General features: G+C 39.4%; 2 protein-coding genes across 12 annotated transcripts in view; one reads left to right on the forward strand and one right to left on the reverse strand.

Moving 5' to 3' along the window:
• Nucleotides 1-14,649, forward strand: part of LOC137985054 (galanin receptor 2a-like) — a 16,019-nt gene extending 1,370 nt beyond the window's left edge. Inside the window, exons 1-4 of one of the 4 annotated variants that reach the window (XM_068832490.1) lie at nucleotides 2,939-3,065; nucleotides 3,813-3,855; nucleotides 5,303-5,689; nucleotides 12,766-14,649. In XM_068832490.1, coding sequence (XP_068688591.1) covers nucleotides 13,093-14,295 — 1,203 coding nt within the window. In that variant the 5' untranslated portion in view covers nucleotides 2,939-3,065; nucleotides 3,813-3,855; nucleotides 5,303-5,689; nucleotides 12,766-13,092 and the 3' untranslated portion in view covers nucleotides 14,296-14,649. Of the gene's footprint in view, nucleotides 1-2,938; nucleotides 3,066-3,812; nucleotides 3,856-5,302; nucleotides 5,690-10,444; nucleotides 10,556-10,577; nucleotides 10,652-12,765 lie in introns of those variants that run through there. The other 3 variants (XM_068832492.1, XM_068832493.1, XM_068832494.1) reach the window with 3 other exon arrangements.
• A 597-nt stretch (nucleotides 14,650-15,246) lies between these two features.
• LOC137984812 (neuropeptide FF receptor 2-like) overlaps nucleotides 15,247-17,500 on the reverse strand; it is a 34,769-nt gene continuing 32,515 nt past the window's right edge. For all 8 annotated transcript variants that reach the window (XM_068832098.1, XM_068832099.1, XM_068832102.1 and 5 more), the window contains one exon: nucleotides 15,247-17,500. This exon is cut by the window's right edge and continues 1,517 nt beyond it. In XM_068832098.1, coding sequence (XP_068688199.1) covers nucleotides 17,485-17,500 — 16 coding nt within the window. In that variant the 3' untranslated portion in view covers nucleotides 15,247-17,484.

Raw genomic sequence — 17,500 nt, forward strand, 5'->3', positions numbered from 1 at the left:
TTCCATACAAAGCGTGGTGGAGGTGAACTCGTGATCACTGAGATCAGATCGAGACAGTGATCAAGGCTGTGACCCGCATAAGCAATGCAATTCCAACGCCCCAGTAAGGCACCATTGACAAAAACCTAAAAGCGATTTACAAATTCTGAAGTCTTTTTTTGTTCCATTCTTCTCTTCAGTCTTCCTTCGTGTTGTTTTTCTTAAGACAAAGAGCCCGATAAGTCATTACGCTTTTTTTTAAAGAGACAATCAATCACATGCAGAAAATAAAAACGGCCGGTCTTAATGACATTTTCAATTGTTGCTGCGTCAGTTAGAAATCTTGTATAGTAAATTGGATGTCACGTCTCTTATTAGTTTTTGCCAAAACACTTGGAATATTTTGCAGTTTTCTCTACCAAAATCATCTCTCATCTGCGAATGTGTCAATAATTTCGTCCTCTTGTCACGACAAGTTTTCTTCGACTGTGCGTGATGAATTATTTTTTAAAAAACCAATTTCTCTCTTTCTATATTTTGAGAAAAGAAAGTTTAGACGTTTCTTTGCAACTTGTCGAGGCTTTTTGTAAACATTGCATGACAACTTTTGTGAGTTGTTCGGAAGAAGTGCATGAAAGCTGTTTCTGTTAATTAGCAACTATTCTGAAGGTGGCCACTCCACCACTAGCCACCGACACTGAGGCGAATAGTTGTTTTAGAATATACTAAAACAGAGAGATAATATAGCACAAAACGATGATTTTAACTCATTTACTCCTGCAAAGATTACAACATGTTTTCAGGCGCAAATTCCTCGCGAATTGCTCGGAGCTGAATAGTTCAGGCTGAACTATTCCATGAGCGCGCGTTGGATATGAGATGTACATAGCCAACGAGGCTATAACTAGTATAACCAACGAGGCTATAACCAGTCTTATATCCAAAAAGCGCGAATGGAATAGTTGTTCCAAAAGTTTGGAAGTACGAAATACGAGCGAAAAAAACAAGAAAATCGGAGCGAAATCGAAAAATACTAGATGAAGATGCGATGTCGCTTCCGTCAAAAATAATTTTAGCTTAGCAACGCATAGCGCAATTATTTGCCATATAAGGTCAAACTAAGGTATATGAGCTGATAACCGACGGAGATTGAGTCAACCTATCAGAGCGCAAGAAATGCATTAACCGAGGTTGAAAATTTAATAACAAAGGATAAACGGAGTTTGAATAGCCAATCAAACAGATCACTAGTGATCTCTTATCATAGTCAACTCAAGTTCACCATCAGTGCAATAAGGCAAATAAGCTTTTGGGTTTTGTTCGTAGATCATAGAGGTACATCAATAAATCAAGCACACGTCGAGCCATGTACTTGGCCCGTGTCTGTTCGCACTTTGGCTATGCAACATAGGTTTGGTCCCCTCAATCAATCGAACTGATTTAATGTATCGAACGAGCACAGAGAAGGGCTACCAAATTCATCTTAATGCTACCCTTCTAAACAAAAATGTCATATAAGGAAAGGCTTATGCAGTGCAATTTACTACCGATAAGTTACTGGCACGAGATGCTGGACTTGACATTCCTATACAAGGCTACCAATGGTCTAATAGACATTTACAGTGATATTCTACCGCTTCCTCGGAAGACTAAAAGAGTAACAAGATCATCCCAGAAAAATGACAATACCACCTATGCTACAAAGAAATGCAGAACTGTAACCTATCAACGCTCTTTCTTCATCTGCACAAGCAGGATTTGGAACTCTCTACCTTGTTCTATTAGAGTCAATCCTCGAACTTAGAAATCTGTCTGCCTTTCTTACGGCGTTGTTTTCCGCTTGTTCAAAGACTTTGAATTTTACAAAATATTTTGCTCCTAAAATAAAGTCCCTTCTTTTCTTGTTTACTTTTATGCCTCATGCTCTACACAGTCTGACTGAATTTCACCCCTCCATTTCCTCGATCGAAACGTTCATTCTCCCAACTAGTACATATAGGGTACTAGTTGGGAGAATGAAAGTTTCAATCGTGGCTATGGAAGGGTTAAATTTTTCAGGGAAAAACACTTTTCATTTGTTTGTTTTAAAGCTATTCTTTCATTTATGCTTCATGCTCCATACATGAAGACTGATATTGTTGACAAGGCATTGCTCTGGGAGAGCTCCGTTTGCTGGGACACAATAATACCACATTTGTTTGGGATCTTTTGGCCAAGCTCTGATGGGCTAGGCCGAAAATCAGAAAATCAGCATGGTTACCTGGGAAATACCCAAATATAGAAGACTTGATCCCAGCAAAGGTGAGGGGACACCCGCCACCCACAAGTAAAGAAAATAAAAATAGGGAGGGTGGGGAGGGAAAATTGATTTGACTCTGTTGAATCAGCCTCCGCCTAGCTTGCACAAATGGTGAATGATCTCCAGAAAATCCCGGATGACAGAAATTCCCAAACTGCAACATGGGAAATAACGCTAACTAAGCATGTCACACTCAGCATAAACCATTTATTTCCTCTGGGCAACAAATTTCCTTTATTTTAATAAACTATAACATTTTTATGGTGTTTACTTTTAATTCTTCATTTCCTTTTTCTTTTGATCTTTTTTTTTTCTCTATAAAGGAACCAAATCGCACCGAGTACTAGGTCATGATTTCAGCAAAGTTGAAAACTGAACTGCTTAAATTGACGAAATTTTTCATTGATCCACCTAAAGGATTCATTGCTTTTATTTTCGTGCACCACAAGTAATTTTGACTCAAACGCCGGAAACGGTATTAATAATAAAAGTCGCTCAGAGTTGTCATTATATGGTATCGTCAACCATTTTACTGTTTGGCACTTTCCAATATCCTTTACCGTTTGTCGTTTGCCAAGCACTCAATACAATATTGTCACTTTAAAAGCACACATTAATTAACGAATGCTTGGTCGCCCACTGCATGCAAGGAAGTTGTTTAAAAAAAACTCTATTCAGAGGTCAGTTTTGAAGAAAAAGTACAATTTCTTTAAAGGATTTGGAGACAATATAAAGCTGCAATGCAGTGAGCAGTAGTTTTTTCTCTGAAATTTGAGGTAACCTTGAGGTAAGTCAGAAGAAACTGCACTTGGAAACAAATTTGCCTTTTGCTATTTTCAGTACTTCCCAGATAAATTAAACATTAAACACAGGTTTGTCAGCGACCTGGCTGCACTTTTTGCTCTCCATCGACATTAATTTAAGACTTTCAAGAAATACTTGGGAAGTTTGTTAGCTTAAACAGCGTGATAGCATGTTTCTCAACCAACTATGTGTTTTAGATTCCTGGTACGTTTTTTTCATGGAGGAGGGAAGACTACAAGATATTGCCGCTGAATTTTGGAATTAGTCTATATAGTTGTCGCTCGCTGTTATATTTGTGTATTTCAACTGATACCCGACTAAAATATTTCAGTTCCTGGTTTCGTTTACCTTGATCATTTCTTGGCCGTTTTAGCGACTTGTTTTAAACCAGTGAACCTGGTGATACTTCATGATTTGGGAATACTTTATTCCAAAATAATTTGTGCCTGGATTTTATCATAATATATCTTCATTTCATTTCATTTGTCATCTGCTTCAAAATAAAGCGAGAATGCACCATTTGGACCTAATTTCAGACCTAGCCGTAAAGCAGGACTTGGTGTAATTCCTTTGCTGCAACTAGTCTCTTACAGCTAAGTGGCAAAGCATCCGAACTGAGTAAATGATCAGAGTGTCGAATGTTCGACTCTGCAGAGGAATACTAGGGTTTGTTTTTTCAAGCATCGAAAACACTGTGCCTTCAATTATGTTTATTATCCTTGCCCCGCAGGGTTTTGGCCTCAAGGCAACCCAGACGTCTCCGCATAAAACAGGTAAATCAATCTCGATCTGCTCAACCGGGCGCGCAAGGTGGTATCGTTATTGCTTAAACCGCCGCGCAAGTGGCATTGGTATTGCTCTGCACGACCGAGGTGTTTTAGGAGACGCGAAGTAGAAACTCGCAGAGAGAACCAAAAGTGCTGTTCGGTTTAGCGATTAAAAAGTCAAACATTGAAGTAGATCTGATGCAAATCGAGTTGCCTGGCTCAGAAATTGATTTTGTCCGGACACAAATCAGAAACAGGGGCGACGATTTGTCAGACGCAAATTGGAAACAGGGGCGACATGTCCAATATATAATTTAATCGTATCTCAACAGCCTTTCATACTATCTTAGGCGGATGCAGATGTAGTGTAAACTATTCCTAGTTTAATGGTAGTGCGGATATCAGTGTCTCTGGTGCAGTGATTGCGCTCTCTAGGAGATTAAAAGCTACTGAACACTGAATCTATAAAGATAACATCTAGAAATATGTTGTATATGGGTGATCATATCCGTTTATGTACCCGGGAGTATACATTGTTAGCCCCGTATGTACGTAGCAGGAATCAACGAACTCCTGAACCACCCTGTGCGCATGCGTGGTGTGCTACCTCGTGTTGTTCCTGGGGACTGGGAGTTACACATGAACAAGCCATGTGACTTTCTAGAATTCAGAATGTTCGAAGCAGCAGCGCATATATATCATTTCATTCGTTGATTCATTCATCACTGGAACATTTGAATCCGCAAGATCTCCCAACATCAGTGGCTTCACAGTTCGGTTCGGTTAGAGCGTCGCACCGGCATCGCGAGGTCACGGGCTCAAAACGGGCAGGGTTAAAGTCCTGAATTTTTCAGGCTTTTCTACACAATTGCTAAGGTTGCGTTCATAACTGCGAGGATCATAGTTTCACTTTCATTTCTTTATGTCGGTCACTTTACACCGACTTAAATAACATAGGGAAAACTCAACCTCGTTCCCAGGGCGTTTTACCGCCGAGAGCTACTCTCGGCAGTGAAAAGCCGCGGGAACGAGGTTGAGAGAAAACCGTGATTCGGTTGCTGTCAATCAAACAATCTGGAGTCTGAAGGTGAGCTTGAAAAAGAAAAAGACATCACAACCATTTGCCAAGCGATTTGCGATTTAACAAGCGTGCAATGAGACCTACGATTGATGAAATTAACAAACTGTTTTTATTCTTACGTTTTTTTTTTTCAATTTCTACAATAGTTTGAAGTTCATGATGTCTTTTTTAGCTTCCTCAGTGAATGTCCATTTTCCTAATTAATGGCCTGGATCGATTTCTTTCATCCCGGATTGCCATTAAAAAGGAAGAGATGGATTTTACTGGATATAAAGCTATTCAGCCAACCAGAACATTATAAGGACTTTTTGTCAATGTTTGTGAATAAATCTATAACCAGGATTCACGTGCAAATGTATTATATTTCCACAGATGATGTTGCTCGATTCCAAGCTTGGTTTACCTGTGGTCAAATGTGCTTTATAATTTAACGTTTAGATTTTACAAACAAAGTAGTCATATTGACAGATTGTCAAGCGACAGCGGCGCCGTCCAATTTGTACTGAAAATTTTAATTGATCTTTTTTTTGTGTGACAACAATGTCAAAGGTATATTTTGCTCTCATGATAACGCAGAAGTAGTTTGGTTCCCTTGGAAACGGTTAGCATAACACCGTAAATTTGCAAAGTAATTATTTGATATTCCCAAAAATCCCTGCCACTTGGTCTTCTAATGCCGGATTTGTTTAGATGTCTTGTGAGAATAATCCATGAGTGAAGCTCGACGGGAAATTCGAGGTTCTACTCGCACGTCATCAGGTAGATACTTCATCTTTCAACTAGAATCCATATATCGAGATCCAGCGATGACTCTGAAGCCTTCAGCTTAAATGCAGTATATATTCTGATTTTTCTTTCTTTGAGGCATAATTCCCAAATTTAAATGCTAATTTGTTGGTTGCTGAGCAGTTTCATGCCATAGAATAATTCGAAGGGGCATTGGTAAGGGCAAGACACGCTGTGTTGAAAGTCGTCTCGTTACAAATAAAATGAAAAGGTAAATGGCTATCTGTTGGTGGGACAGGAACAAGGCTAGGATGCCACGCCATTTCAAATAGCAATATGAAGAACTTCGGACGGATCGATTGTTTGAATTTTCTGTTTGCAGCGCGTCCAAGCAGATTTTTTAAAAGCGAGAGCTGAGAGAGAAAAATTTGGTACTCCTAGCAATCGAAGGGTCGCTACTATTAGAGTAATAGTCCGAAAATTACAACAAATTGAAAACGTTTCACAGAAGAAGTCGGATTCCTCATGCACAAAATGCACATGCAAGTTAATTCTATGATCATTGACGGTGTCTTTGTAATGAATTGACAGCGCTTATTGGGATTTGCTCAATAATCTCAGTTGCAGTGTTTCTTTTTTACGAACCTGATACACTTTTCTTCGGCAAAAATAGCTATATGATGTTTTATCAAGAGTGACAATAGTTTGCCGAACAATTTTGTTGAAACACCTTGCGCAGCGTCGCAAAACAGAACCACAGAGAAATATATGCAATGTATATGGCTTAACGTCTTTCTTAACATAGCTGTCAATTTTCACGCAAATGTCATGACAACAGAACAAATCTGTAAATTTTTAATACAAAGAAAGGAAAGGGTGGTGTTTTGTTTAAAAGTGAGTTCAGTTGACATATCTACTTTACAGTCGAAGCATTCGACTGTAAAGTAGATGGTACGAATGTTTCGTCCATCTGTGTCAGAAAATATATGTCCCCGTTAATTAAGAGCAAATGCTGGCATTTCAAAACCCTTGTATCCCTTCGGTTGAGATGAACCATAGCCATGTCAATGTCATCTGTCTCTCGTCAAGAAACTCAAATATTTAGCTTCGGCATAAGTGTTCTGTCAATCTTCCTTTTGTTTCCGCAAAAGAAAATCAATCAGTCTGCAAAATCATATAGCTTTCCCCACGTCAATAACACTTAAGGATTTGGGATCAGAAAACATTGGCTTTATACCCCCGGGGGGCTCCCATCATATCAAAAGGGGAGGGATGCTCGTCAGAAATTTTAAATTAAACCCCTAAAAGGAAAACCAATCTGGGCGTGGCCCAGGCTTTTTTTGACCCCTAAAAGACACCATATTAAAACACGGATATATAAAAAATACAGTGCCTTTTAATGATGGCAAAGACATTATCATCTAATGCTTTCACCAAGTGAAGAAATATAAAAGTGTAAAGATACACTTTTATATTTCTTCGCACGAAACCCTAAAGGAGACGTTCACGGCTACATATGATTGCGTTTTGCCTAGAACACCCTAGGTGAGACCAAAATCAGAAATTTATAACCCTAAGCGAGACGACAAGCATCCCTCCCCTTTTATATGGGAGCCCCCCCCCCCCTTCCCCCTGGGATTTATACATTGCCCATGTTTATACATCTTTGTCCATTGTCCATAAAGCAAATTCATCCCATATCAATATTAAGTAAGAGCAGATGAATCCTCATGAACACTGAAGTTTCACCTGTATGCCTTTTTATATTTACATCAGGACTCGAACTGTCCGGATTGGCAAATAATGTTTTGCAAAGACTGCTATCGTTCAGCTGGTTGGTTGACAACAGAGCCTTGACGTCGACTTGCTAATTAACTACATTACGCTTCCGAATGGTTTTCACGTGTCAGATAAACAATTTAACTGTCGCCAGTGTGGTCGAGCCTGAATTGAATTTCGAAAGCCAGAAAGCTTTTTTTGCTGAATGATCAGTATGCGTGTGTAGCGAGTGAATCGACAGCGTACTGCAAAATCTGGAAGCATCTACAGGTACAGGAGCAGAAATTAAGTAAAACAATAGAAACAAAAGACAGGAAACAAAACAACTCCAAATAAAGACTAATCCCAAGTGACCAAAAACACGTTGCTTTCCGGTAACTGCAGAAAGACCCCATAATCTCTGTTTTGATTTTATGGGCTCCTGATGACGGTTAATTTCCGGCAAATTTTTCTCCTCAAAATCGCTTTTAGGCCATCCCCTTTTTTTTCGTTTAGCGTCGAATGCGTTTCCTGATATTGGATCGGTCGGTCGGATTGATTAAAAAAAGTGAAAAAAAAAAATCACAATCGGAATAGGAGGTCTTAGTACCCCACAGACTCATTGCTATGGAGCCTGGAAATCCTAAATCAATATGGCGGAAAAGTTGCTTGATGTTATCATGTAAAATTCAGACAACGTGTTTTTCTCTATGCTGTTGCTATGCTTATTTTTCAGATTAAAAGAATTACTTAAAGTGAAAAAACGGAGAAAATAATGAGGATGGGCTGAAACCTGAAACAGAGAATATATCACGGCATTTTGTGCCAACTAAAACAAAGCACAAACCTTCGTAAATGGGAATTTCGTGACAGAACACCGCCAGAACACTGGGCAGTATACCCCAAGCTCATTGTGAGGGAAAGAACAAAGACACATGCATACATAAAGACTCATAACCAAGCGAGAACTCAACGGTCGCCGTGTGGTGTTGAGTGTTAAAAAGGCTCTTTTTCATCGTTTTATCGATTCGTTTGGGTCACAAACAGCCGCCTGACGTCACTGGCAGGGCTTCAATTGAACGGCTAGCGGATTAAAAAATGAAAGAAAAACCTTTGCCCTTGAATTCTATGCGCGGAGGAATTTTAACCGTAGGAACATTTTAACCAGGAAAACTTGACTCAATCGTGAGAATTGAGTGTCCAGCCTTGGTATTTTACCATAACCGTTGACAAGGAAGCAACACACAATGGCAATAAGGTTTGGCTTTTTAATTGACCATTGATGGGATTCGAACTTACGACCCTCCGTGATCTAGTCGGATGCTCAAAGCACTAAGCTACTGGAGACTCTATGGTGAGCAAGGGTGAAATGTGGGTCTTTGCTTCGACCTGCATCACGCAGCTACAGAGTCAAATAACGACCGACAGCATACCTCATAACTGCATCGCGCAGTCACATTGAAGCATATCTATACGATGCAGCCCACCAAGCACAGAAGTGAGCGAAAGTGAGAATGATATTCACATATTAATGAAATGTTGACATTAGAACCCACTGGGAACTCGGAAAAATCCGAGCCCCAGATGGGATTTGAACCCACAACCCTCCGTGATCTAGTCAGATGCTCTAACCACTGAGCTACTGGAGACTCTATGGTGAGCAAGGGTGAAATGTGGGTATATATAGACTACGACTGCATCACGGAGTCACATAGTCATAGTCTATAGTCACCACATAGTCTCCAGTAGCTCAGTGGTTAGAGCGTCCGTACTAGATCACGGAGAGTCGTGGGTTCAAATCCCATCTGGGGATCGGATTGCGGGTTCAGTTGTAAACGCCTTTCATTTAATACGTGTAAATCATTCTCACATTCGCCCATACAAATCCTTATATTTTAGTTGGCTTTCCCTCACACTGAGCTCGGGGCGCTTGTTCATAATATGAGCCACATGTAGCGAATTATAATATTACATGGATTGAACGAACATGTTGGAAAAGTACCATTTATTTTGTAATCCCAAATCTCTCCGATTATTCCAATATGGCGCACATATTGAAAGCTTAAGGGACCAATCCTTTAAGAGATTGACATGTATGCAGTTTCATCCAAGGAAATTCTGAACAAGGAACTGAACAAAAACTTGAATTAGTTTTAATACATAGATTTAGTCCAGCTTAAGAGTGGAGCTCCCCGGTTAAAATAATTATGGCTCGTACTTCATCACTAACCTCAATTCCTCGATGTTATTTTCCAGCTGCCATTGTAAAATTGCTTGAAATTGTTTCCCTGATATTTTTCCCATCCTTTAGCGGAGGTTTTTTTGTGAAAAATCATTTCGAACAGCCCACAACAAGCAATTATGATTGCACATACGAACTACATACAGCTCTTCACTGAGGCGGCCATTTTTACGTGATACTGGTCACATTGGCATACATGAACGGGTGGACGTACGCGTACATGTACGGTCGCTAATGACGTCATAACTAAAAATCAATGGGTTGCCATATTTTCTTAACCACGGTGGTCCGCGTGCGCGCCTTCGGCGCGCAGAGCTCCGCTGTTGCCGCAGGAAGCGTAGTTAACATGCATAAATCTCTTCGATCCATTCACACGTGTTTTTAATCAGCGGCAAGTGTGCCTTCATGTAAACAAGATATGAAATTACGGAGCTATTATGTAAACAAGATATGGAATAAAGGTGTCATCCCGGTATGATACTCCGAGGTGAATTTTATCAAGTAAACAGCCCCTTCAGTTAAAATTTTCACAAACCTCCAAATATTACACTGAATTGATGAAACACTTAGTTCCAAAGACAATTTGGCTGTAACAAAGAAAGGCCTTGAAGCAATAAACTAAATTCATACTGGTCCCTCGCATTTCAATGAACTGCTGTTCACTGTATCTTTCTCGCAGGTTATCAGAAATCACTTGCATCAGTCTGTTCAAACATGATATAAAATTGCTAATAATTCATTACGAATGTGGAAGTAATTTCTTTATCAGTAGTTAGAGAATAAATTCAACTAACCTTAAAGTAATTTAAATGAATGCGCAAAACGTGTGGTCAATGATAAGGAAATGGTTGTAAAAAACATCGATAAAGGAACAATCATCACAACACCGAAGATCTTAGGTAGGTGGGTAACAGGTTTAACCAAACACTGGCAAGTCGACATTTTGTCTTGTCTCAAGCTTGATGAAGAGTAACGGAGCACGACAACGATGATTGGTAACTCCAAATGAGTTTCTCATACCTACATTCTCACATATACTTGCAAGTGATATTTTATAAGTAAGGATCGCAGAGTGGGAAACACGCATACTTTCAGTGATCTCTTTCCGCTTGTCAATTATTAGAGAATTCGGTTTCAAGATGCTTCGTTCGTACATACGTACGCAGTGTAAGAACATTAAGTCTTTATTTCACGAGGGTATCACTTAACTTGAGCCAAAGGCTAATAATTTTTTTTTATTTTTATGACGCCTGTTTCGTTACCGTCGCGTCGTAGATCTTAAACTCCCTAATCACGGAATGAACTCGCGTTCATACGATTTCCTATATGGACACTGGACTTCCAAACTGGACTTCCAAACAATAGATAACAACAGTTGACAATAGTTTGTGCGCTACATGTGTGCTAGCATGAAGAATACCGACTAAGAAATTGCCTTCTTATATGGGCAACGATTTTACTATGAAAATGTGGGTAAATTTAAAGGTAGCTAGATTGCCACAGTTTACTGAATTTAAGATTCCGGTATCCAAAGACTGAAGAAATCATTCAGCAAAGAATGCCGTGATGTTAGGCATTGAATGCCTAACATCATCCGTTCCCTATTTTATCGATTACAAAATGTCCTAGCTGTACTAATAGGCCCATCGTTTTTATAGTTCGGTTCATTATTCAAATCCTTTTCGATTATTGTCATTCATTTTGACAAGTTCTCCAGTTGAAAGCATTGCGCCTTTTTGGCGCCGATCATGTAAAATTTATCATTTGACAACCTTGACGAGCCTTCTTAGATATGAGCTTTGACATTTTTTAATATAGTTAATCCAGATGTTTACCTATGAATAAGATGCTAAGTTGTCATATCAGCATACAAAGAATTAGTTGAGCACGTAAAAGCTTGGGAGGGTCACCTTATTAATAAATGAATCATGCAGTGTAAAAGTTCGAAGGGGGGTAAGATTGTCTCGTTTTTGAACTATGAAACTGAGGAAATAAAACACAAGTGATCCTGAAAGGATTGATTCATCTACTATCCAACATAGTTTAAGTTCTTGTTCAAAACCAGGTTGATGCAAGATTTTCCATCATTTTGTTGGAATCCCAATGATTATGTAGGGAGCCCTGGAAATATTAGAGCCGGAAAGTAACAAGGATATTGCACGCTGATCATGAAGAATGATATTTTCGTACAAATAATGCATATAAGAAACAATACTAAGACAGCATTTGGTTGTGAGTTAGAGAGAGAATAAATGATAAATCGAATAATCAACATATGAAATACTACTTTTAAAAGTTAGCGAGTCCGTTAAGTATTCTTCTTCCCAAGATCTTTGACCTGTTTGTCATTGTGGCCACATGAATTAGTACTTTTAAAAGCTATCGATTTCGTCAAAATACTCATCTACGTACCAACGATCATGTGGCCACCACATTTCAATTGCCAGGTTCAATTAAACTATATAGCAATTAATTTCAAATCTTTTTAATTATCTTCGTTTATTTAGATAAACGTTTTTTAATACACACTGTCAAATACACTGTGAATTACTGGGGTCAATATGCAAGTATTGAACATTTTTCAAGACCTTTCAATGATGTGACGTTATGTTTACGAAAGAATTCGTTGAGTTAGCAAAGGTTATAACAGGAAGCTTAATGGATTAAACAAGGATGCTTTTGCCATTATATAAGCAAAGTATAGCTTAATATAACCGCTAGAATAGCTTTCAAAAACCAACGAATACTGCACTATCCATGGGAACAACGAAGTAATGGCTTTATTATTAGAGGTGCTTTTAAGCTAGTCCAACATAGTAATTGCAAAACGCCAATAAAGCACTCCAGGTAATGTAACTGCAATACACACCAACTGAAGTAAGACAGTATATTGCAGGTTACTTCAACAACTTCTAAGTAAACGTAAATCGCTTATTGATCACCGTCATTATCTCTCGGTCTTGTGTTGTCTTCACTTTCGATCACTTTCTGCTGTTTCGACGTCCATATATGTATTCGCGAATGACCAAAACGAAAACCAGATGGAACAAGCATCTAATAAACTCAAGTAACAGGCTCGCAATATTTCTCTCCTTTTTTTTTTTTTCAGAAAACAAGTTACCGCTGCCAGCTTGAGAAGCGTCAGATATCAAAGGCACAAGGACCACTTTACAAACGAATAGGGAGAAGCTGGAATTCATCGAGAAGTTCAAGAGCCATTAGAGTTTTGAGGCCACAAGTCTCTGTCTTCAGCAAATCTTACACCTGTCAAAGTGGTTTGAGGTTTGCTAAAACGAAAAACCAGCAGCTACGAGATATTTGTGAAAACAAGAACAGCATTGCTCTTCTCCTGACTCGTTGGCAACATCTCACCACCACGATCAAGGAAAAGAGTATCTCTGTACAATACTGGATCTAAAAAGAAAAAACAGAATCTATGGCTTTTAACAATTCTTCTCTAATCAGCGCAAGTAATCCTTTCGCTTACAACACGTCCGAAAAGGCCATCATTGTCCTCGCAAACGCGCTAATATTTTGCTTAGCCATCCCAGCCAATAGCATCGTGATAATTGTCATATCAACAGTCCAGAATGTGCGTACATCACCAACGAGTACATTTTTACTGAACTTGTGCGTCGCCGACATTGTAATGGCTTTATTGTACATTCCGTTCATAACTGTTGATCTTTACATCGTTGGACATTGGGTATTTGGTGACTTCATGTGTAAACTGGTATCATTTGCTTATTACCTGGCAACTTATTCCTCGATTTTAATTCTCACCGCTATCTCTGTTGAACGCTATATCTCTGTTTGTCTTTCAAGGCGCATGCGTTTAACGACCAAGAGGGCGTTCATCACAACGGTTTCCCTATGGATGGTCACAGCGTGCTTTGCATTGCCGCTGTTCATTGTCAAAGAGTCGTATCTGAATCCTTCGCTTAATATCGAGTTTTGTACCATAACATGGCCCAGTAGCTACATGAAAATCTACACGCTGACTACGCTGGCGTTATTTTATGTCGTGCCCATTGCATTCATGGCCATAGTCTACTACAAAATTGGAAGAAAGGTCTGGACAAGCGCTGATAAGACACGGACCATGAAGCTTTCTAATAAACACACCTTGAACTCCAAGTTGCGGCTCACCAAAATTGCAATGGCAATCATTTTAAGTTTTGTGATATCCTGGACTCCCCTGAACACATTAAATGTCTTGTTCTTCTTCGCCAAGAGAGATTTTCCGCTTTCAACGGAAACTGTTCGTGTTCTGTACCCCATAATACACGGAGTTGCTTTTTCGAACTGCGCGCTTAATCCTCTCCTTTACTGCTACATGAGTCAAAATTTTAGGAAGGCGTTTACAATATTCCGTCACAAAAGATCTCGAAACTACCTGAACGAGTCAATAAGCGCCTCATCAAGAACGAGTTCAAGACGCTTCAGCAGACGATCGAACAAATTTAACGACAAAGCGCCTATCAATGAACCCAACGCAAGGTCAATTGAACATAAGACTCTCCGGTCAACATCGGACAATCCCGAAGGTTCACGATTCAATGAACATTATACTAAGAATACGAAAGAGACTTGTAGGCTAATTAGCGCTTCAAGAACAAAGAGGAGACACTATCATTAGCATTGTCTAGCTCATACATGAAAACTGTCTATAGAGCTACTCCCTTGTATTACTTAGCATAATATGCTCAGTAGAAACTGCAAAACTGAAACTGGTCAATGGTTTGGAAATTTGTGTCCTGTTTACTGCTTTTAAACGTTTTATTTTTATACAATGGTGTTGATCGCTTGTCTCTGCCGTTTTCATTCCAAGACGGAAAGAATTTCCTTTTTTACTATAAAGGCAGGAAAACATTTAGAGGAAACAAAAACCATGCAGTTTATAGTTTGCTTAAAGAGTTGAGTAAGTGAAGGGAAACGACGAGGATGTCATATTCTTGTCTTCAACATTTGTGAAATGTAAGAAATCGTATGAAGTCAGTATGAACGCGAGTGTATTTCGTGATTTACGGGCATGCGTCACTGTGATGTTTTGAAAGTTCTCAATAAAAAATGCATGAGCCGAGTTTGAGAACTTTCAAAACATCACGAGTGACCATATATCATGAAAGAGCAAGCTACTACGATATTTTATCCATTTTTTACTGAACAAAATTACTCCATCACTCTTTCCATAAAAACTTAAGTATCGCTCTCTACAACCTCTTTTGCACTCTATAACTTATTTCTGCAATCGTCGATGACCAATCAGAAACGCGTAGTATTCTGAGCTGCGGAAGAGTGTCCGGTGGAAACATTTCAATTTGCTAGATTTCTCTAACCCTTCTTAATCTAAACTCAGACACTCTTTCTTTTTTCCTGGCTTGTCAGCTGAGTTAAGTGACAATAATAGCAGTCGTCACATGATCGGGGAAGGACGCGCCTTCGTCTTCATTTAAAACTCAAACTTTAACTCCTAAGATTAACATTTTGCAAGTGCGTAATATCGTTCAAAATGTCCCCCAGTGTTAGAGGCAGGATGAGTTGGGGTTTTGAGGCAAAACTCTTACGACTGTACCACCACTCCCACACAACGATCTTTTAAATTACCTAAAAGTCATTTTATGACTATAGCTACACACCGGGTCACACTGATTCATACATACTTTGATGCTAATCCGTTTTGGAGAATTATAGATGCAACTTAGAAAGTAAATGCCACAGACCCAATGCCTCGACACATTTGTCAAAAGTGTTCATCAGAGGTAGCTTGTGAGCAGTCCCTTTCTTCTTTTAGACTACTCGGGCACAAGAGTGTTTCTATGAGCGCGACCCGCGCCACGCGAGCTTGTAGCCTGGACCCGAGATATCCTTCCTCTCCCCAATCCCTCCTCGGTTTTACCCAAAATTTGCATTATGCTTTTATTTCCGCCTGCTCGTTAGATACGGCTGCTGGCAGTCTATATCAGGGGAGATCCAATGTTATCTAAAGAGTAAAGAGTCCTTTTGCTTGCTCTTTTTCTTGACAAAAAACGAAAGGGGTGTTCCCTTTGATGATAATTAGCGTACTTCCCGTTTAATAGGAGGTAAATAGGTGTCAAATAAAAGACCACCAGAAAGAGAAAACGCCCCGTTTGCTTCGAGGTTGCTCTCTATTGGCTTACAAATTTAAAGGTTGGTCTATAGCGGTTTTCAATTGAGTGTCGAAAGTAAATAGCGAATTGCTTTGGTTTTGCATAACTTCACTCAGTGATTGGTTCAAAGGTCTCGCGCAACTTTTTCAACCAATTTTGATTGGTTTACTGGATTGTTTCCGTTCTTTTTGATTGGCCAAAGTAATAGCTTTGGTTTTGGTTTTACGACACTCGATTGAAACGCACTCTATGCATTAGTGTTCTATTGAGATAATCTAGAAAAGATATATGTTCAGAAATGTGCGCAACAACAAAATGGCTAAAATTGCGAGATTCGTCAAAATTGCCTGACTTCCAAGAGTTGCGGTAATTTGTCATGTATAGATTTTGGCGGTTTGCGAACTCAGGAATTCTCCAAAATCGCCGACAAGGCTGGCTTGTATGTGTTGAAATAATTTGCCTAGGTTTGGAGATTCGACAAGAATTCGCTAAAATTTTTAATATTGCCATAATTACCAAAATTGTCAAATTGTTAGCGAAATTTTGTGATTTTGTCACTTTTCTTGAGGCTTGCATTTCTGGAAAGTGACTAAAAAGACGGCGTAACCGTCAAAGACGTCCATCAATTAATATTATATTTTTGCTCTAGGCTAAGACACTTTACCGGACGTTACGTATACATTTCTCTCAAGTATCGATAAACCGAAAGATTTATTTTGTTGAATAGTTCAGAGGGCTCAGTTAAGTAATTCCTTGGGTTAGTTTAAAGGGGCTGGTAGCCAGTTGAGCATGCGCAGTTTGAGTACCAAAGTTAACTTTTGCATGGTCCACGGAAAAGACTGTTTTAGGCCATTAAATGGGGAAACGACTTTATCGTAGAGGATCCGGCCGTTTTCCTTGCCGTCCGCGCTTATAAAGAGGGTCAGTTTGAAAGAGAACCTAGCACAATAATCTTGTTTACTTTTCTCGGCGACCACAAAATAATGGCTTCAACAAAGTCAAAAGCAAGAAAACCTTTGCTGGGTCAACCAATGCGACCACCCGAGCATCCCTTGAAACCTGTATGTGTGTATTTGAAGTCAAAAAAGGTAAAAGAGTCCAACTGCTCCAACTGCACAGGGTCGATACAAATGCAAATGAGGCAAAGATCATTTCCAATACGCATGCCCAGCTGGTGACCCACCCCCTTCAAGTGTTTGCATTTGTCATGCTTGTTTAGTCGCGCCATTCGGTAACAAGGAAATAACGCTACTTTGATGTGCTAACGAGGGGTTCTCTTAGCATAAGCTCTGAGGTTTCTTGAGGACTCCTCACTACTTCTTCTTATCCTAATATTATTTATTACACCTGTTGGTGGAGAGAAAATGTTGATTTGATTCGACTTAAACGAAGAGTTGATTGGCGAATAAGCCACAATACGACGTAGGTATACAGTTCTAAATATACTTAGTCTGAAAAGTTTTTACAGTTACAAGGAGAGATATGGGGTGTCGGCTCCATGTCACGATCTCCTGACTTTTTTCCAATTGGAATTTTTAAAGAATTTTTGTACGTGATTGCGCGGCTCCGAAAAACCCCTCAGGGTTGTGGTTAGTTAAGTACATATATAAGGAGCTATCACGTTGGCTTAGCCATTGGGTGAAGATTTTCCCCGATCCTGATAAACATGATTTCAAGACTTAACAAGTAGAATTTGTCTACAAAGCCGACACA

Source organism: Montipora foliosa, chromosome 14, assembly GCF_036669935.1.
Source record: "Montipora foliosa isolate CH-2021 chromosome 14, ASM3666993v2, whole genome shotgun sequence".
Lineage (NCBI taxonomy): Eukaryota > Metazoa > Cnidaria > Anthozoa > Scleractinia > Acroporidae > Montipora > Montipora foliosa.